This window comes from Berghia stephanieae, chromosome 10, assembly GCF_034508935.2.
Source record: "Berghia stephanieae isolate SIO BIC M18660-M18661 chromosome 10, UCSD_Bste_1.3, whole genome shotgun sequence".
In the NCBI taxonomy this organism is placed as follows: domain Eukaryota; kingdom Metazoa; phylum Mollusca; class Gastropoda; order Nudibranchia; family Aeolidiidae; genus Berghia; species Berghia stephanieae.
The window spans coordinates 17,560,773-17,583,152 of NC_088369.1; the positions used below are offsets into that span (position 1 = coordinate 17,560,773).

Genomic DNA, 22,380 nt, shown 5'->3' on the forward strand with positions numbered 1-22,380 from the left:
TTGTGTAAGAACTACCTTCTCCAAAAGTTTTGACAAAAAAGGTAAATTTGATACAGGACGATAATTGTTTAATATATTGTGGTTCAGTGATGGTTTCTTCAGAAGTGGTTTGACGAGGGCACTTTTAAAGCACGATGGAACTTCGCCAGTTAGTATGGATGTATTTATGATTGATGTAATGGATGGTAATAATGTATCGATGGAGCTGGTCAAAAGCTGTGCTGGTAGGGGATCAAGGTCGCAGGATTTAATGGGGGCTTTTTTATCAACTCGTTTATGAAACTAGGTGAAACTGGTTGGAACTTGTCTAAAGGGGTACCACAGAATGTATTTGTATCTATAAATGGTTCAGGCCGATCTAGTTCTGAACAAATGTTATGGATTTTGTCTTTAAAAAATTTGACAAATGTGTTTGGCAAGTCTCTTTGATTGGTTGTAGATGGTAATGAAGTACATCTTTCACGTCCAAGTAGATCATTGCAGATGTTAAATAATTGTTTACAAGATTTAGAAGTTTCGAATTTTGAACGAAAATACGTGGTCTTTGCCTTTTTTATTGTTGTCTTCCATTCACGAAATGCGTTCTTGAATATTTCACGATGAATCGTAAGGCCTGATGTTTTCAGCAGTCTTCCTGCTCTCTGACACTTCGTTTTAGCTTCTTTAACGTCCGACGTATACCACGGAGCATACTTGCGGTTGGTGACGGTCCACTGGTTTGGAGAAATTATTGAATTTTTAGTAAGTTTTGTTTCTAAATCGCCTCTGAAATTGTCCAAATTAATGCCTTTAATGTTTCTGGTTGATGTGGTGGTGGTTTCTTGGCATGGTTTTGAAACGTCAAGATTGAAAGAAATGAGGGAGTGGTCCGAAAAGGGGAGATAATCGACGGTGGCGTTGGTTTTTTGGAACTCTGAATTTTCTACAATTCAAATGATGATGATGGTGATGGTGATGGTGATGACCATGGTGATGATGATGATGATGATGGTGATGACGATGATATGTTGTTGATTGTTGACAAATTTGGATGGATTGGCCGAGTGGGATTTTATTCGTCTTGTTTTGTTACTTTTATTTTGGTCAAAACAATCAACTCATTTCAATAGCATACAACAGCACAGCTCGTTATTGAATATTTGTGACCCATCGTCTCAAAACGGTATCATTTCGGAACGAACGAGATACTTAAAAGCCGAATTTAATGTTAAAACTGGTCAAAAATATAAATTGTTGGCATTATCACCCCCAAAATATGGTTGCCATTCTCCTCAATAACTCATATAAACTCAACACAAGTCTGATATTTCTGGCAATAAATTCAATTTTCAACATATTAACCAACCCTACTTAATACGGTTTTGATACGATGGGTCACATATTTTTGTACACTTTGGGCCCAATGGCTCTGATTTGATGGACTACTTTCTTGTTCTTTTGTTTTTTTTTTCATTCCCACATAATCCCGTTATGTGATTGTGGGTTACATTTGTAGAAGTCATTATCAAACTTATGTTTGTTTTTGTTTTTATCCCTCTCCTTACCAACTATAAGAAAATCGTCACATTCGTTACGATACTACTAACAACCTTTTTCTTATTCAAATTTCTTTTGAACATCATAATTTTTTTAAAATGATCAGTGTGTTGTAGGGCATGTTTTGCTATAGCAATTATGTATCGCAAGAATTTTACTGCTATTGTGTTTGAGTGTGAAAAATCTATTTTTGTGTTAGTTTGGTTGTGAAGTTTTGGGTAAAATCCTGAAAATGGCTGGTAAGGAGAGAGGTAAGGGTTTTACGGTGCTTTCAACACATTTAGGTCAAATCAGCGCCAGTAAAAGGGAAGAATATGGGATAGTAAAACGTTCTAGAATTACAATTTAAGTACACCCAAGAAAATGTAATACAAAGGGGAATTGGTTCAAATAGTGATCAGATGTAGATTCCAAGAGCACATTGTCAGTGCACTTAGTTTGAGATCACCTAAAAGTCTCACCCAGACACCAGCACAAGATCCCTCTAAGAGGAACACACTCAGGTGTTTACATTATACATTCAAAATAACAAATATGACAATACATAACAGAGAGATGATTTACAATGAAAAAAATATCATCTCCCAAAACAGTAACTATACATTTGACTGTTTCCATCCCAGACGAGCACCACGGCCAGGGCCTGGGCAAAACCAAGTAATCTCAATCCGAAACAAAGACAGAAAGCAAGTTGGAAAACATATATAAGGGGATAGAAGACACAGTAAGTGCCTCCCTGCCCACTATGGGAGATCAGCAACGGTTCCCGATCTCCCATAGTGGGCAGGGAGGTACTAACTGTGTCTTCTATCCCCTTATAGCTGTTTTCCAATACTCTTCAACAGTCGTAACGTCACTTCCTTCCTTATGACGCATGGTAACTTAGTAACACTGGCTGTAAACTATCTGACAATGGCGGACGCCGTATGAAATATTTCTCCGGCGAGCAAAAAAGCGTGTCCAGAGAAAAAACCACATAAATTTGATCATGTTTTGACTTTTACACATTCTGATCACAAGGCATATGAAAAGTTCTAGCCAGCATGAAGAATAAAAAGTAATGATTTTCTTTGTTTAGAACCAAGATGGCCGCAGTTGCCGGGCGGCGTGACATCAGACTATTGAATCGTATTGCTTTCTGTCCAACCCCACCCAGTCCAGGCTTTCAAACTTACTCCGGTCAGTGAGAGATCCCAGGAGATACACCAAACCACTCGCCCAGGACTTGGACGCCAAAGAGTTATCGGCCATGTGTTCAGCGGCCGTCGTGAAAAAATATCATCTCCCAAAACAGTAACTATGCATTTGCCTGTTTCCATCCCAGACTAGCACTACGGCCAGGGCCTGGGCAAAACCAAGTAATCTCATTCCGAAACAAAGGCAGAAATCAATTGGAAAACATATATAAGGGGGATAGAAGACACAGTAAATGCCTCCCTGTCCGCTATAGGAGGTCAGGATCCCCACCCAGAGACAGAAAGTAAGTTGGAAAACAGAGATAGGGGGATAGAAGACACAGTAAGTGCCTCTCTGCCACTCACTGTGGGAGATCAAAAACCCCACCCAGTCAAGGCTTTTAAACTTACTTCGGCCAGTGAGAGATCCCAGGAGATACATCAAACCACTCGCCCAGGACTTGGACGCCAAAGAGTTATCGGCCATGTGTTCAGCGGCCGTCGTGACCTCGTACTCATACGGGCTGAACCGTCTGATGACGTAGAGGAAGACGCTGACGACGACACCCATGAGAATGATGAGGCACCACAGACCAAGGCTGAAAGGCTTGAATATAGTCGCTGAAAAAAATAAATTATATATATATTGATGTCGTGCATTAGCAAAAGAAAAAGCAAAACAAGTAAAAGACAGACGCCCACATGTATTCGTTTTTCCCTTCCACTGCCCGACTATGGAATAGCCTTCCAGCTGAAGTGGCTGATAACGGTTGCCAACATGCCTTCACGCGATTGCTAGAGTTCACAACGTGATTTTTTAAATCTATGTGTTTTTTTTTTATTTGTTTGTTTTATTTTAAATTAGTATTATGTGCAGAGTTTTAGCAAGTTTAAAATGTTTTTTGTTTTGTTTTTGTTTTTAAGGGTTTTACGGCGCTTGCAATACAATTAGGTTATATCAGCGCCAGTAAAAAGGAAGAAAATGGGATAGTAAAAAGTTCTAGAATTACAATTGAAGCATCCAAGAGAAAGTAAGACATAGGGGAATTAGTTCAAATAGGAAACAGATGTAGATTCCAAGAGCACACTATCAAAGTACTTAGTTTGAGATCACCTAAAAGTCTCCAGACACCAGCACAGGTCCCCACTAAGAGGAATACACTCAAATGTTAACAAATCATATATAATACATAAATAAAACATAATAGAGTACATAACAGAGAGATTTACAATACAAGGAAAAAAATATCATCTCCCAAAACTAACTATACATTTGACTGTTTCCCTCCCAGCCAAGGTATCCGGCCAGGGCCAGGACAAAACCAAGTAATCTCATTCCAAGACAAAGACAGAAAGCATGCTGGATTGGAAAACAGACATAGGGGATAGAAGACATAGTATGTACCTCCCTGCCCGCTATGGGAGGTCAGGATCCCCACCCAGAAATTTAAAATGTAAAACCCTACAAACTGTGGAGTGATCCTCGACAATATTGGAGGTTTCCACAAGACGAAGAAGAAGAAGAAGAACAAAATAAAACAAAATAAAAACAAAAACAAAACAAAAAATCATAACTTCCGCCAGTCGGATATATAATGAACCACTAGATAGAACAAAGATGACGTCACTCAGGTCTTTGTTATTGTTTTTTTTTTTTTTAGCCATCCGAGTTTGTGAGTAATTCTCACTAAACTGTATTAACCAGACTGTAAAAGTTCATGGTTACACAGAGTTTTGTGGTGCTGGTCCTTTATGATTCCGGATGGCAATGTTGTGAGCTTCTTAGCCCAGCGCATATTATCTATAAACGTTCAAGGTTACACATTGCTTTGTGTATAGATATAACTTTTTTATGGATAGTACAGTTAAGTGAGAATTGCTCATAAACGTGAATGGCAGAAAACAGTAACAAAGACCCGAGTGACGTCAACTTCATTCTATCTATAGATAGAATGAAGTTGACGTCACTCGGGTCTTTGTTATTAGTTTTGCCATCCGCGTTTATGAGTAATTCTCCCTAAACTATTAACCTGACTATAAACGTTTAAAGTTACGCATAGTTTTGTGTGTTGGTCCGTTACACTTCCGGATGGCAATGTTGTGAGCTTCTTAGCCAAGCGCAATCTATATAATCGGATTGATACATTTGAGTGAGAACTACTCATAAAACTGGCTGGGTGACGTCACTTTTAATCATTTTATACACTCACGTGCAAAAGTAACTTTACACTTTGAGTTATTTCATGTCAGTTTTAAGAAACACAACTGCTGGGCACAAGTTGTGTCCCAGAAATAAGTAATAATTTTAGTATCTATTAATTTATGAGCAAAATTTCATCCCACATACAAGCACAACGTAACTACTACCCATACCACAAGTTGGGTTGCACCGCTTCGGAAAAAAGAGTCAAGAAATTAAGGAGAAGGCACCGGTGTAAGATAAAGATCAGAACAAGTGTGTATGAAAGGTGTCAGACAAAACAAGAAAGAAAAATACTAGAAAAAAAAAAAAGAAAAAAAAATTAAGAAAAAATAACAAGAAAAAAAAACAAGAAAACTATAAGATAACCTATAAGTCTCATCCGGACACAAGTACAAAATCCAACAAAGAGGAACACACTCAAATGCTTACATTATACATTAAAAATAACATATAATAATACATAGCAGAGAGATGATTTACAAGGGAAAAAATATCATCTCCCAAAACAATAATTATGCATTCGGCTGTTTCCCTCCCAGCAAAGACTCCGACGAGGGCCATGAAAAAAAAACCAAGTAATCTCATTCCAAGATAAAGACAGAACGCATGTTGGAAAACAGATATAAGGGGATAGAAGACGCAGCATGTACCCCCCTGCCCACTATGGGAGGTCAGGATCCCCACCCAGCCTGTTGATTTTACTAACTCTCTCCTTACCAATCATTTTCAGTATTTTCCCAAAAAAATGGCAGGCTTACCCAGCAGAAAAATGGATTTAAAAAAAAACTCAAACAATCTCTCTACAAAACAATTTTTTATGTTCTTATTGATTAACCCTCACCTTACCAGCCATTTAAAATGATTTCCCCAAAACAAAAACACAGTTCTTCCTCAAACAGAAAAGCAATAAGTACATTCTATACATAATATTGTTCGACAATATGAACTCTATTACAGAATGCCAAGTTCTTATAGCTATAGCAAAAAGTAATGAAATCTGGATGAGAACAGTGCGGCTATGTGAACTAGTGCTTTCGGATCGGAAGGTCCTGGGTTCGAGCCTCGCTCGACGCATAGTTGAGTCCTTGAAGAAGGCTCTTTACTCACATTCTCCCACCGTACTCAGGTGTAAAATGAGTACCTGGCCGTTAATAGCGTTGTCTCTGTCCCAAAAATGTGTAATATCGCCTGACAGGCGTCATGTCTCGTCCTACATGTTATGTGTTGCTGTTGGCCAGGGACCCCTTGTAAAGCGCTTTGAGCACGTTTAGTGGATATTTCGCTATATAAAAGCTCAAGTTAAAAGCTAAAGTTAACAGTGACGGTTGCATTGTGACAAATCTGACGATTTTCCTATAGGTGGTAAGGAGAGGGTTAAACAAAGATTATTTTTGTGATGTACAAAATAAATCTGAATTAGATAAAAAAATGTATATTGTGTCAAACTAGTGTGACGATTTTGCTGTACGTGAAAAGGGTCTGATCCGTCCAAAAATCAAATAAACCATGGTGCGGTAAACTAGTATGCAGACTTGATCCGCCGACCACCGTTATATCATTATTATTATTATTATTATTATTATTATTATTATTATTATTATTATTATTATTATTATTATTATTATTATTATTATTATTATTATTATTATTATTATTATTATTAATATTATTAATCATCATCATCATCATCATCATCATCATCTCATCATCATCATTATCATCATCATTATCATCATCATTATTATTATCATTATCATTATCATTATCATTATTATTATTATTATTATTATCATTATCATATCATTATCATTATCATAATTATTTATTATTATTATTATTATTATTATTATCATTATCATTATCATTATCATTATATAATTATTATTATTATTATATTATTATTATTATTATTATTATATTATTATTATTATTATTATTATTATTATTATTATTATTATTATTATTATTATTAAAATCATTTACACACTTACCTATCGTGCTTGTTTTGAATTTGAATTCTGTGTTCTCGGGCATTTTGTATAGCACCATATACCCGTTGTGAATGATGGGCTGGGTAAAACTGACGACTTTGGCCCTCTGAGCACGAATGGAAAAGGGAGCCACAGCCAGATCGTATTTCTGTTTTTTTTTTAAATAGATCAAGACAACAAAGTAAAAAGACAGTAAAACGGGCCAGAGTGGGCTCAGCGGTACGGTCTTTGCTTCGTACCCTTGAGCACGGCGTCAACTCATCTCGCCCTGGCTCAGTTTGCAGAGCTGTACTGCGGCTGACGCCTGGGCTATTCTAATCACCCTTTGGAATAGACTCTAAAAGACAAATTTCCCCACGGGATGATTAAAGGGAATTTTTTAAAAAGATAAAATACTTTACTTGAGCTTTTATATAGCCTATATCCACAAAACGTGCTCAAAGCGCTTAACAAGGGGCCCCCTGGCCAACAGCAACATTTAACATTTAGGACGGGACATGACGCCTGGCAGGCGATATTACAATTTTTTTCGGACAGAGACAATGCTGTTAACGGCCAGGTACTCATTTTACACCTGACTGAGGTGAGAGGATGTGAGTAAAGAGCCTTCTCCAAAGACTGAACTATGCGCCGAGCGAGGCTCGAACTCAGGACCTTCCGATCCGAAAGCGAGTGTCATATCACTAGACCACATAGCCGCACATATTCTAGTCATCCTTTGGAATAGACTCTAAAGACAAATTTCCCCAAGGGATGATGAAAGGGAATTCTGTTTAGACGATAATATACTTGAGCTTTTATATAGCACAATATCCACAAAACGTACTTGAAGTGCTATACATAGGGTTCCAAGCCAACAACACCATTTAACACGTAGAACGAGACATGACGTCATCCTCTTGCATCTCAATCGTCTTTAGTTTTCACTCATAGTGTTTTGTTTACAAAGGGAAAAACCCAAACGTCCATATGATCTGTTCGACGAAGAAGAAGAAGAAGGAGGAGGAGGAGGAGGAGGAGGAGGAGATGGAGGAGATGGAGGATGAGAGGAGATGGAGAGGAGAAGGAGAATGAGAAGGAAGGAGAAGGAGAAGGAGAAGGAGAAGGAGAAGAGAAGGAGAAAAGGAGAAGAGAAGAGAAGGAGAAGAAGAGAGAGAAGGAGAAGGAGAAGAGAAGGAGAAGGAGAAGGAGAAGGAGAAGGAGAAGGAGAAGGAGAAGAGAGGAGAAGGAGAGGAGAAGAGAGGAGAAGAAGGAGAAAGGAGGAGAAGGAGAAGGAGAGAGAAGGAGGGAGAAGGAGAGGAGAAGGAGAGGAGAAGGAGAAGGAGAAGGAGAAGGAGAGGAAAGAGAGAGAAGGAGGAAGGAGAAGGAAGAAGAAGAGAGGAGAAGAGAGAGAGAAGGAGAGAGAAGGAGAGAGAAGGAGAGGAGAAGGAGAAGAGAAGGAGAGAGAAGAAGAAGAGAGGAGAAGGAGGAGGAGAAGGAGAGAGAAGAGAGGAGAAGGAGAAGGAGAAGAGAGGGAGGAGAGAAGAGAGAAGAGAAGGAGAGAGAAGAGAGGAAGGAAGAAGAGAAGAAGGAAGAGAAGAAGGAAGGAGAAGGAAGGAAGAAGAGAGAAGAGAAAGAAGAAGAGAGAAAGAGAAGAAGAAGGAGAAGAAGAGAGAGAGAGAAGAAGAGAGAAGGAAGAGAAGGAGAAGAAGAGAAGAAGAGAGAGAAGAGAAAAAGAGAGAAGGAGAGAAGAAGAAGAAGAAGAAGAAGAGAGAGAAGAAGAAGAGAGAGAAGAAGAAAGAGAGAAGAAGGAAGGAGAAGAGAGAAGAAGAAGGAAGAAGAAGAAGGAGAGAAGAAGAAGGAAGAGAGAAGAGAGAAGAGAAGAAGAGAGAAGAGAGAGAAGAAGAAGAAGAAGAAGAAGAAGAAGAAGAGAAGAAGAAGAAGAAGAGAAGAGAGAAGAAGAGAGAAGAAGAAGAAGAGAGAAGAGAAGAGAGAGAAGAAGAGAGAAGAGAAGAAGAGAAGAGAAGGGAAGAAGAAGAAGGAAGAGAGAGAGAGAAGAGAGAAGAAGAGAGAAGGGAGAAGAGAAGAAGAAGAAGAAGAAGAAGAAGAGAAGAAGAAGAGAGAAGAAGAAGAGAAGAAGAAGAGAGAAGAAGAAGAAGAAGAAAGAAGAAGAAGAAGAAGAAGAAGAAGAAAGAAAGAAGAAGAAGAAGAAGAAGAAGAAGAAAGAAGAAGAAGAGAAGAAGAAGAAGAAGAAGAAGAAGAAGAAGAAGAAGAAGAAGAAGAAGAAGAAGAAGAAGAAGAAGAAGAAGAAGAAGAAAGAAGAGAAGAAGAAGAAGAAGAAGAAGAAGAAGAAGAAGAAGAAGAAGAAGAGAAGAAGAAGAAGAAGAAGAAGAAAGAAGAAGAAGAAGAAAGAAAGAAGAAGAAGAAGAAGAAGAAGAAGAAGAAGAAGAAGAAGAAGAAGAAGAAGAAGAAGAAGAAGAACAACAACAACAACAACAAGTACAAGAAGAAGTACAAGAAGAAGTACAAGAAGAATTACAAGAAGAATTACAAGAAGAAGTACAAGAAGTAGTACAAGAAGTAGTACAAGAAGAAGTACAAGAAGTAGTACAAGAAGTAGTACAAGAAGAAGTACAAGAAGTAGTACAAGAAGTAGTACAAGAAGTAGTACAAGAAGAAGTACAAGAAGTAGTACAAGAAGTAGTACAAGAAGAAGTACAAGAAGAAGTACAAGAAGTAGTACAAGAAGAAGTACAAGAAGAAGTACAAGAAGTAGTACAAGAAGAAGAACAACAACAACAACAAGTACAAGAAGAAGTACAAGAAGAAGTACAAGAAGAAGTACAAGAAGAAGTACAAGAAGAAGTACAAGAAGTAGTACAAGAAGTAGTACAAGAAGAAGTACAAGAAGAAGTACAAGAAGTAGTACAAGAAGTAGTACAAGAAGTAGTACAAGAAGTAGTACAAGAAGAAGTACAAGAAGAAGTACAAGAAGTAGTACAAGAAGAAGTACAAGAAGAAGTACAAGAAGTAGTACAAGAAGAAGTACAAGAAGAAGTACAAGAAGTAGTACAAGAAGAAGTACAAGAAGTAGTACAAGAACAAAAAAACGAAAATAAAACCACCAACAACAAGAAGATCATAGAAGAGGACGACGACGATGTCAACAAGCAAGACCCTCCTACCCCAGCAATGAGGTCTCCGATAGCGCCATTGAACTCTCCAGGGTGTTCCTCCCAGCCATACGTATCGTGCATGGGGGTGTCGATGTGGTCGATGGTGATGCCTGCCTCGTTCAGGACGTCGATCATCAGCCCTGAAAACTTCCCCGTGGCCGGATCCTTCATGACGAATGGTGGTTCCTAGGGAAACAGACATGGAGGAAATTGGCTCATCTTCTTAGGAGTTGGGGATGATTTAATTGTAATAATAATAATAATAATAATAATAATAATAATAATAATAATAATAATAATAATAATAATAATAATAATAATAATAATAATAATATATAATAATAATAATAATTAATATGAATTTTTAATGTAATGTGTTATAATGTTATTTTCTTTTTTTTTTTTACAATTTACGACAAAAGAAAAACAATTATAAGTAACACCTAGAGCTTACACATTGCCCAATATTAATTAAATGAATAATAATCCATTATTCACTTATTTATAGCCAAATATCCGCGACATATTACCAGACAGAGGCTGATACATACCAAAATGGTGACGATTCTCAGGGGTTGCTTGGCCGTCCTGTTGACCTGGATTGAGAAATCAGAAATGATTTAAAACGGAAGTAATCTTGTCTTTTCAAACATTGCTATATTTCATAATGGAGAGAAAGAGAAAGGGAGTAAATTATGTGACTCATATATTATAAGGAAACAACACAACAAAACAAACGACCATTCCGCCAAAACATCATTGTTTAGTGTTGTTCCCTTATATCTGAGTCACATTTACTCCCTATATCTTTCCCTCCATTTTATAGGCTCATTTAGGCAGCTCTAGTTCTTTGCTAGATTTCAGAACGTTGTCAGTTTTAAATAATAACATTGAACACTTTAAAAAAAGAAAAAAATCAAAAGTTTGCGAAAAGAAATAAAAGACTATTACAAACAAGACCCTCATCTATTTTAATTATTAATATTAATTAATTCATTCATGTGGGGCTATGTGGTCTTGTGGTATGACACTAGATTTCGGATCGGAAGGTCCTGGGTTCTAGCCTCGCTCGGCGCATAGTTGAGTCCTCTTTACTCACCTTCTCTCACCGTACTCGCTGAGCCTCGCTCAGCGCATAGTTGAAACCTTGGAAAATGCTATTTACTCACATTTTCTCACCGTACCCAGGTGTAAAATGAATACCTGGTCGTTAACAGCGTTGTTGTGTCCGGGGAAATAATGTAATATCGCCTAACAGGCGTCATGTCTCGTCCTACACTTTAAGTAATGCAGTTGGCCCAGGATCCCTTGTAAAACGCTTTGAGACTTCGAGTGGATATTGCGCTAAATAAAAACTTATATATATATATATATATATATATATATATATATATATATATATATATATATATATATATATATATATATATATATATATAACTTTTCCAAAACCCGTTTGCCATACAACAAGACTATTCAATCAAATTCGCCTAAAATATGCATGAATGCCCGTATCAAGGAATAATGGATGTAAAAACACGTTATATTCATCATGAATATCTTCATTCATTATCCAAAAAAGGCTTTAATTGAGCTATATATCGTGTAACCATTATCGGATTCGCTCCAAAGAACGAGAAGAATAGAACACACCATAGAATTAAATGAATGAGAATACGTACGAAGCCTAAAAAGTGTCCACCCATGAAAGCATTCAGCGATATTTTATTGTTGGCTGAGAATGTAGTAATTACCATTCATTCGGTCTCTATGTCAACATAACGACACAAGAAAAACAACAAACAATATCAAAATCCACAATAAAATGTTTCAGAACTGTTACGTATATTTATGGCACAATGAAGCTGTCAAAAAATGAAGTTAGAGAATGTGTGTAATCATGTATTATAATAACCTGTAATGTGTTTTCCAACCACCACATCATCTACTACTACAACCACCACCACAATATCATCTTTTTTTTTTTTTTTTTTTTTTTTTTTTGTTTGTTGCTTTAGGTCTCTTCCAACACAATTGAGGTTATATGAGAGACCGCTGAAACAAAAAAACAAGCAATCTAACAAAAATATTACAAATGTAAATCAAAATCATAACCTAAAGATATCATAAGCTAAATTATAAATAACCAAGAACAAACAGGCAGAAGATTTACAGAAAAAAAATATCCCCTGTCAAAAATACAATCACAAACCAAAGAAGCAGGATAGACTAGTAAAGAGAAGAAACGACATCACTATCGGATCGTACACCCATGCGAACATCATAGGTATATGATTCAAGGGTGATGCTCCCATCCAACCACCCGCCCACAATATCATCACTAACACTACTACTACAACCACCAGCCCCACATCATTATCACTACCACTACTACTACACCACCACCAGCACATCATCATCACTACCACTACTACTACAATCACCACAACCACATCGTCATCACTACCACTACTACTGCAACCACCACCACCATATCATCATCATTACCACTACTACCACAACCACCACCACCACTACTACTACAACCACCACCACATCATCACTACCTCAACTACTACAACCACCACCACAATAGCATCACTACCACTACTACCACAACCACCAGCACCACATCATTATCACTACCACTACTGCACCACCACCAGCACATAATCATCACTACCACTACTACTACAACCACCACAACCACATCGTCATCACGACCACTACTACTACAACCACCACCATATCATTACCATTACCACTACTACTACAACCACCACTACCACCATATCATTACCATTACCACTACTACTACAACCACCACAACCACATCGTCATCACTACCACTACTACTGCAAACACCACTACCACCATATCATCACCATTACAACTACTACTACAACCACCACCACCACATCATCATCACTACCACTACTACTACAACCACCACCACATCATCATCACTACCACTACTACTACAACCACCACCACATCATCATCACTATCACTACTACTACAAAAACCACCACCACATCATCATCACGACCACGACTACTACAACCACCACCACCACCATATCATTACCATTACCACTACTACTACAACTACAAACACCACCACATCATCATCACTACCACTACTACTACAACTACAATCATCACCACCACCACATCATCATCACTATTACTACTACAACTACAACCACCACCAACACCACATCACCTCACTAACACTCAGTACTACAATCACTACCATTAGGTTTTGGAGCTTTACTTCATTTGAAATAAGGAAACTTCGGAATTGTATTTGGCATTGTGTTTATATAGCATAATTCTAATCAGTTATCTATTTAGAACTAGATACTATACAATATGTATGCCAAATACCACCCCAATACCCCTTTCTTGTGTTCGGGAATTCCTCTTTCGGCATTGAAATTGAGTGTGAGAGAGTCATCACTACACACATAAACAGAAACAATTTAAAAACATGACTATGACACGCAACCACTCACACACGAGGCTATACGAGTTATCCCTTTCTCTATATAGAACAGGACAAGACAAACAATAGCTTGACTCTCGCTACACTTCGCATTGATGTTTGTCGTCTCACGAGTTCAACTCTCGGTCGACCTGTCAATATTCCTTTTTGCCTCGGACGTAATCATTAATAGAATGTTGTGTGGTTTTGACCGTGAAGAAAACCGTAAGAAGTCACATTTATATCATTTTAGAGAGATCGTTTTGAATAATTTTGAGTTAAACAAGCGAACAGCAACTTGTTTTCATGAACGGCCGATCAGCGCTTGTTTACTATAGTAACGCGATTCCCAGCCAACGTCTCAATGGCGGATATTTTTCTCATCGAGGCCGCTGGTTGGTTAGCCAATAAGAGCACCGTACGATTTTCATTGGGTAAATTACTTGGAAAACACTCACACATGTTTGCCCGGAGAGCATAATTAAGCACACAGCGGTAGTTCGCAGGTCTATGTCAAGGATGGACTAAAAGTGAAAGAAAATGTGACCCATCGTCTCAAAACGGTATTATGTCGGAACGAACCAGATGCTTAAAAGCCAAATTAAATGTTAAACTGGTCAAAAATATAAATTGTTGGCATTAGCACCCTCAAAATATGGTATTCATTCTCCTCAATAAAACATACAAACTCAACACAAGTCTGATATTTCTGGCTATAAATTCAATTTTCAACATCTTAACCAACCCGACTTAATACCGTTTTGAGGCGAAGGGTCACAAATGTCAAAACGAACTCCTCACTCAATCCTTTTGGACCTTTAAAAAATTGGAAAAAATTTATTCAAATGATCACGTACATAGATTTATTCAACTATCTACCATGAACTCACTCAATCCTAGAGATTTTTGCTACTTTTCAAAATTGGAAAAAAAAAATGTATTAAAAATGAGCATGTACATATAGTTTTATTCAACTATCATTAACATGTAAAAGTTAAAACATTAGCTTTGATACTACGCCTATAATTTGTCTAATAAAAAAATGTAATAAATAGGCATGGGGTAAAAGTAACCCTGGGTATACTAAGGATATAGTCGGTGTTAGGGTTGAGTGAGTTTTTGTTTGTTTGTTGCTTTAGGTCTCTTCCAACACAATTGAGGTTATATGAGAGACCGCTGAAACAAAAAAAAACAAGCAATCTAACAAAAATAGTACAAATGTCAATTAAAATCATAACCTAAAGATATCATAAGCTAAATTATAAATAACCAAGAATAAACAGGCAGAAGATTTACAGAAAAAAAATATATCCCCTGTCAAAAATACAATCACAAACCAAAGAAGCAGGATAGGCTAGTAAAGAGAAGAAGAAACGACATCACTATCGGATCGTACACCCATGCGAACATCATAGGTATATGATTCAAGGGTGATGCTCCCATCCAACCACCCGCTTTGAGTGAGTTAACATGCAAAAACTAAAAACTAAGTTTTGATAGTACGTCTACAGTTTGTCTCATAAAAATGTAATAAACAGTCGATTGGTAACAGTAACAGTAACCCGGGTAAACTACGGATATAATCGTTGTTAGGGTTGAGTGAGTTAATCTTATCTCTTATATAATCTAAATTATTGAATGTCAACAGAGGCTATAATATAGATAGTATGCGCTTGGCTAAGAAGCTCACAACATTGCCATCCGGAAGTAAAACGGACCAACACATAAAACTGTATGTATCCATGAACGTTTATAGTCAGGTTAATACAGTTCAGTGAGCATTACTCATAAACGCGGATGGCAAAACACAATAACAAAGACCTGAGTGACGTCATCTTCGAATTATCTATAGAATACGATTTCCTAGCCTAAAACGGTGCTTTCAAAACGCGATCAATATTGAAGCTAATGATAAAATTATTGAAAAAATTGTTTTCTTTTCTCAATCCATGCATGTTTAATTGTAACATAACACATGGTCCACATTTACTTAAGCACTTGTCACATTACAAAAGTTGAAAATAAAATTGAGCTTTTATATAGAGCAATATCCACTAAATGTGCTCAAAGCGCTTTACAAGGGGTCCCTGACCAACAGCAACACGTAACACGTAGAACTAGACATGACGCCTATCAGGCGATATTACAATTTTTCCGGACAGAGACAACGCTGTTAACGGCCAGGTACTCATTTCACACCCGAGTACGGTGAGAGAATGTGAGTAAAGAGCCTTTTCCAAGGACTCAACTATGCGCCGAGCGAGGCTCGAACTCAGGACCCTCCGATCCGAAAGCGAGTGTCATACCACTTGACCACATAGCCGCACAGAAATAGCCTGTTTTTCGCGAAGCCTCAGGTTTGAGAGTTTTTGCCAAGATGAGGGTCATTTATTAAATCGATCGATATTTGAAGAACGAGTTTTCTGGCCAAATTTTTAAAATATGTGTTTTTCAAGAGCGCGGCAGAATAATAAAGAATAATAAAATGAAATAATATAAAATTCCCGTTATTCATACCTTAGGAGAAATTTGTCTCTAGGGTCTATTCCAATGGAAGATTGGAATAACCAGGCGCTAGCCGCAGTGCAGCGCCGCAAATTGAGCTAGGGCGAGGTGGTGACTTGCTCAAGGCCACACAGAGCAGCGGCGGGTGATCGAACTCGATACCTTTCGGGTAGGAAACAAAGACCAAACCACTAATGAGGCAGGCTGCTCCCTTGACCACTTCTACTGTTTAGCAGTTTGGCAGGGTGAGTTCTTTGGGATGGTTTTCTCTTGTAGCCAACTTGAGCTACGGTCATACACGCCTATAGGGAATGAGATTAGCGGAAGAGTAGCGTCCCTTGAATGGACGTCACCCATAGTCTGTGACGTCAGCGGCAGAAAATTTATTAGAGAGAACGTCATGTTGGTTGTGAGCATGCGTCTCTCGTCCTCGCTTCCGGTGAAAGCAGCTTGAGACACTTCAAAACAAATTTGACGTTCTCTCTGTAAGGTGACGTCCAATCAAGGGACGCTACTCTTCCGCTAATCTTATTCTCTATCCAGCTGTCTATCTGAGCCCAGTGCCTGCTCCATAATAAACCATATATATTGAATGTAAGCTCTTCAAATTTACTAACAAAAAGTGAACATACCAGTTAAGAAAAAAAAATCAAAACGATACAGTTTTGGGTCAAAACGCTTCTTCGGCAAATAACAAAAACAAAAAAAAAAAAACAAAAAAAAAAAAAAAAAAACAAAACAAACAAAAAACAAAAAAAAAGAAATTAAATGTTTTTATATGTTTACTTTTTTTAGCTGAAGAAGGGTTTTGAGTCCGAGACGTTCCGTGTGTTTTTTTTTTGAAATTTTTTTTGAATTTATTTTTTTTTTTGGTGTGTTCTTTTTCAAATAAAACTGTGATAATCTATTCGCTTTTTAAAATTCCTTTTTAACAATCCACATGTCGTTCTTGCAGTTCAATATCACATATTATGTGTTATCGAATACTTGACCTTACCGTGGCTTGGCCATTGGTCAAGGCCAGCAAGGATAAGAGAATGTATCCTCCCAGGACGGTCATCGAAACGTTTCTCTCCCTGGCCGTGTGGTCAGTCATCCCGGCTATTCTAAACACAATCTGAAACAAACAAACAAACAAACAAACAAACAAACAAACAGTCAAACAAAAACATTGCGTTATATCAATGTGTTTATTACGATATTCTATAATAACGGGGGTGGGGGGGGGGGGTGCCTGAGTGGTTAACCCTCTCCTTACCACCTATTGGAAAATCTTCACATTTGTTACGATACATTCCTCACTTTTCTCACCCAGATTTCATTTCTTTTTGCTATAGCTATAAAAACTTGACATTCTGTAATATAGCTATAAAAACTTGACATTCTGTAATATAGCTATAAAAACTTGACATTCTGTAATATACCTATAAAAACTTGACATTCTGTAATATAGCTATAAAAACTTGACATTCTGTAATAGGGTTCGGTTCATATTGTCGAACATTATTATGTATAGAATGTGCTTGTTGCTTTTCTGTTTGAGTAAGATATGTCTGTTTTTGGGTTGGATGGCTGTGAAGTTTTGGGGAAATTCTGAAAATGACCGGTAAGGAGAGGGTTAAGGCATTGCACTGTGATCCTGAAGGTTCCGGGTTCGAGCCCCGCTTCAGTCACTTTCATTATTTTCCTTTAGCAAGTTTATTAATTACCCCCCCCCCCCCCCTCCCGCAATTTGCTCACTTGGACAACATAGGTGATTCCGGTTGACATCAGACATCTTGTTTGATGTCTATAGGGAATGAGATTAGCGGAAGAGTAGCGTCCCTTGATTGGACGTCACCGGCGGAAAAGTTATTAGAGAGAGAACGTCATGTTGGTTGTGCGCATGCGTCTCTAGACCTCGCTTCCGGAGACACTTCACCGAAAGCGAGGACGAGAGAGACGCATGCGCAAAACCGTGTTGACGTTCTCTTTGTAAGGTGATGTCTAATCAAAGGACGCTACTCTTCCGCTAATCCCATTCCCTATAGAATGCCAAGGCGACGATTCCTCATGGTGTCACGGTGGAAGGGCGTAATTTTTCATATTTATTTATCAGAGGGCAGGGAACGTTTCGGTTATTGACCCCATAATCAAACGAGCCATCAATCTGGATAGTTACAAAATTGCCATCTCTTATCATAATGGGGCGTATTTGTGACCCTTCGTCTCAAAACGGTATTAAGTCGGGTTGGTTAATATGTTGAAAATTGGATTTTAGAGCCACAAATATCAGACTTGTGTTGAGTTTATATACGATATGTAAACCAAACATAAAACAGGACATAACCAAGAGTTGATTTACAAGGGGAAAAATATCATCTCCCCAAACTAACTATACATTTGACTGTCTCCCTTCCAGCTAGGGTATCCGACCAGGGCCTGGACAAAACCAAGTAATCTCATTTCAAGACAAAGACAGAAAACAAGTTGGAAAACTGATTAGGGGGATAGAAGAAACAGCAAGTACCTCCCTGCTCACTATGGGAGGTCAGGAACCCCAACCAGGGGGGATAGAAGAAACAGCATCAAGTACCTCCCTGCCCACTATGGGAGGCCAGGAACCCCAACCAGGGGGATAGAAGAAACAGCAGCAAGTACCTCCCTGCCCACTATGGGAGGTCAGGAACCCCAACCAGGGGGGATAGAAGAAACAGCATCAAGTACCTCCCTGCCCACTATGGGAGGCCAGGAACCCCACCGCACCCAGGGGGGATAGAAGAAACAGCAGCAAGTACCTCCCTGCCCACTATGGGAGGTCAGGAACCCCAACCAGGGGGGATAGAAGAAACAGCACAAGTCCCTCACTGCCCACTATGAGAGGTCAGGAACCCCAACCAGGTGGGATAGAAGAAACAGCAGCAAGTACCTCCCTGCCCTCTATGGGAGGTCAGGAACCCCAACCAGGGGGGGGGGGGGGAATAGAAAAAACAGCAGCAAGTACCTCCCTGCCCACTATGGGAGGTCAAGAACCCCAACCAGGGGGGATAGAAGAAACAGCAGCAAGTACCTCCCTGCCAACTATGGGAGGTCAGGAACCCCAACCAGGGGGGAATTGAAGAAACATCAGCAAGTACCTCCCTGTCCACTATGGGAGCTCAGGAACCCCACCCTGACGGAAAAGCATAATTAAATTAATTGTTAAAAGAATGAACAAGATGGCCGCTATGAACAAGATGGCCGCTATGAACCCCTGATTTGTCTATGAATTGATTGCCTTGTATGTTCAATTGCATCTATGTTGTCTTTTTTTAATTTTTTTTTTTTCAAATTGATAATTTTATATTGTAAATTGCCCAGACCTTCTGTTTTACACGAGAATGAGCGCTGTGTAAATTGTGTATTATTATTATCATTATGATGATGATGATGATGATGATGATTATTATTATTATTATTATATTATTATTATTATTATTATTATTATTATTATTATATTATTATTATCATTATATTATATATCATTATTATATATTATTATTATCATTATATTATTATTATTATTATTATATATTATTATTATTATTATATATTATTATCATTATTATTATTCATTATTATTATTATTATTATTATTATTATTATTATTATTATTATTATTACTATTATTATTATTATTATTATTATTATTATTTTTTATTTATTATTATTATCATTATTATATTATTATTATTATTATTATTATTATTATTATTATTATTATTATTATTATTATTGTTATTATTATTGTTATCATTATTATTATTATTATTATTAGATTGTGCATCAGTCATCATGGAGTAACCAAAAAAAAAAAAAAAAGAAAAAAAAGACCAAACAGAACTTTTAAAAAGCAAAACAAAACAAAGAATATTTTAAAACGAAAACAAAAAAAGCTAAGAATCAAATAAAGCTCATACACATACAAACCCAAAATAAAAAAAAAAAAACAAAAAACAAAAACCTACAGCCAATCAGTGAGTCTCTATGACTCGATATCATCCTTTTATCTACCTATAGATAGTATGCAGATGACGTCACTCAGGCCTTTGTTATTGTTTTTTTTGCCATCCGCGTTTGTGAGTTGTTCTCACTAAACTGTATTTACCAGACTATACAAGTTCATGGTTACACAGAGTGTGTGCTGGTCCGTTATACTTCCGGATGGCAATGTTGTGAACTCCTTGGCCAAGCGCATTCTATCTATAGATAGTATGCAGATGACGTCACTCAGGCCTTTGTTATTGTTTTTTGCCATCCATGTTTGTGGGTTGTTCTCACTAAACTGTATTAACCTGGCTATAAACGTTCATGGTTACACAGAGTTTGTGTGTTGGTCCTTTATATTTCCGGATGGCAATGTTGTGAACTCCTTGGCCAAGCGCATTCTATCTATAGATAGTATGCGCTTGGCGAAGAAGCTCATACCATTGCCATCCGGAAGTATAACGGACCAACACACAAAACTGTGTTTATCCATGAACGTTTATAGTCGGGTTATTACAGTTCAGTGAGCATTACTCATAAACGCGGATGGCAAAAAAACAATAACAAAGACCTGAGTGACATCATCTTCGAACTATCTATACTGTCAGCTCTCTCTAAATCGTTCACGATAATCTCAGTCACCACGGATTAAAAAATAAACATCAAAAGAATACTCAAAACAAACAAAGAATAAACAACCCACAACTACAGTAAACAAAATCAGTTCTTCTCTACATTGGCTGATATAATTATAATCCAATCCAATCATTTCACGCCACGTCACACTTTCACACTGTATGTATCTAACGGAAGTGTCCGCTCAGCTCATCGAAATAATTCAACTCAAATTTCAATCATCGTGGAATTTAAAATCAAATGTCGGCTCTCCAATACTTCACTATATGATATGATATGATATGATATATGATATGATATGATATGATATGATATGATATGATATGATATGATATGATATGATATGATATAATATAATATAATATAATATAATATAATATTAGGAGGATAGAAGAAACCAAAAATAATTTTTTTAAATATGATCGAACAGAATTTAAAAAAAAAAAAAACTAGAACAGAAAAGAAAAATCACACCCACACAAAGAAAAAAAAGGAAAAGCAAAATTTTAAAACAAAAAAACAAAACAAAAAACAAAACAAAATACAAAACAATACAAACAAACAAACAAATAATCAGATACTATGCTCTATCTACCCAGACTGCTATGGTCTATATAATCCAATGGTATGTGGACACGTTACACTCTCAGGTTCTATCTCACAAGTGTCGGCGGCTCTATCGAAATACGTAATTCACTAAACGTATCAGTCTTCGTGGAGTTTTAAAGAAGTGTCGGCTCTCTCGAATACGTCACTACGACCTATATAATATCAGTCATCTTGGAGTAACCAAAACAAAACAAAAAAACAAAAACAAAAACAAAAAAACAACAGAATTATTAAAAACAACAACAGAAATAAAACAACAAAATTTAGAAATAAAAACAACAAAAAAAAAGCTAACAGAAAAACATGTCACATACACAAAGAAAAAGAAAAGAAACAAAAAAGAATAATTAAAAATAAAAAAAAATAAAAAACAACCCCCCCCCCCCACCAAAACAAACAAACAAACAAACAAACACAAAAAAAAACAAAAAAACAAACACAAAAAAAAACAAAAAAAACAAACAAAAACAAAAAAAAACAAAACAACCCAACAAATAATCAGATATATGATCTACATACTCTCTATATTACGACACGTTAGACTCTCAGGTTCTACCTCACAAGTGTCGGCTCTATTTGAAATAATTCATTAATATATCATTCATCATGGAATTATTTTTTTTAAATATATATATATATATATATATATATATATAAAAGAAAGAAACACCAAACAAAAAAACATGTGACAAATTTTAATGTTTCCTAGTTATGAGAGGGCTCATTATTCAATGTTATTATTATCGATATATATTAATATGTGTTAACCCTTTGCGGGCGCACTTTGATTTCACTAACTCTTCCCCGACAGAAATACCAAAAATGCGCTAACACTTACAGACATTATAGATAGTTCGAAGATTACGTCACTTAGGTCTTTGTTATTGTTTTTTTTTTTTTTTTTTTTTGCCTCCGCGTTTATGAGTAATGCTCACTGAACTGTATTAACCCTACTATAAACTTTCATGGATACACAGTTTTGTGTGTTGGTCCGTTATACTTCCGGATGGCAATGTTGTGAGCTTCTTAGCCAATCACATACTATCTATAAACAGTTGCTTAGTTCCTCACCTTATACT

The 22,380-nt window shown here is 37.0% G+C and overlaps 1 protein-coding gene across 5 annotated transcripts in view; it reads right to left on the reverse strand.

The window, feature by feature from the left end:
* The window catches only part of LOC144980746 (putative glutamate receptor), a 73,954-nt gene that overhangs the window by 20,036 nt on the left and 31,538 nt on the right, over nt 1–22,380 (reverse strand). For all 5 annotated transcript variants that reach the window (XM_078928492.1, XM_078928491.1, XM_078928490.1 and 2 more), the window contains 5 exons: nt 17,049–17,168; nt 10,612–10,656; nt 10,070–10,246; nt 6,906–7,053; nt 3,123–3,332 (listed from right to left, as the gene is read on the reverse strand). In XM_078928492.1, coding sequence (XP_078784618.1) covers nt 3,123–3,332; nt 6,906–7,053; nt 10,070–10,246; nt 10,612–10,656; nt 17,049–17,168 — 700 coding nt within the window. The remainder of the gene's footprint in view (nt 1–3,122; nt 3,333–6,905; nt 7,054–10,069; nt 10,247–10,611; nt 10,657–17,048; nt 17,169–22,380) is intronic.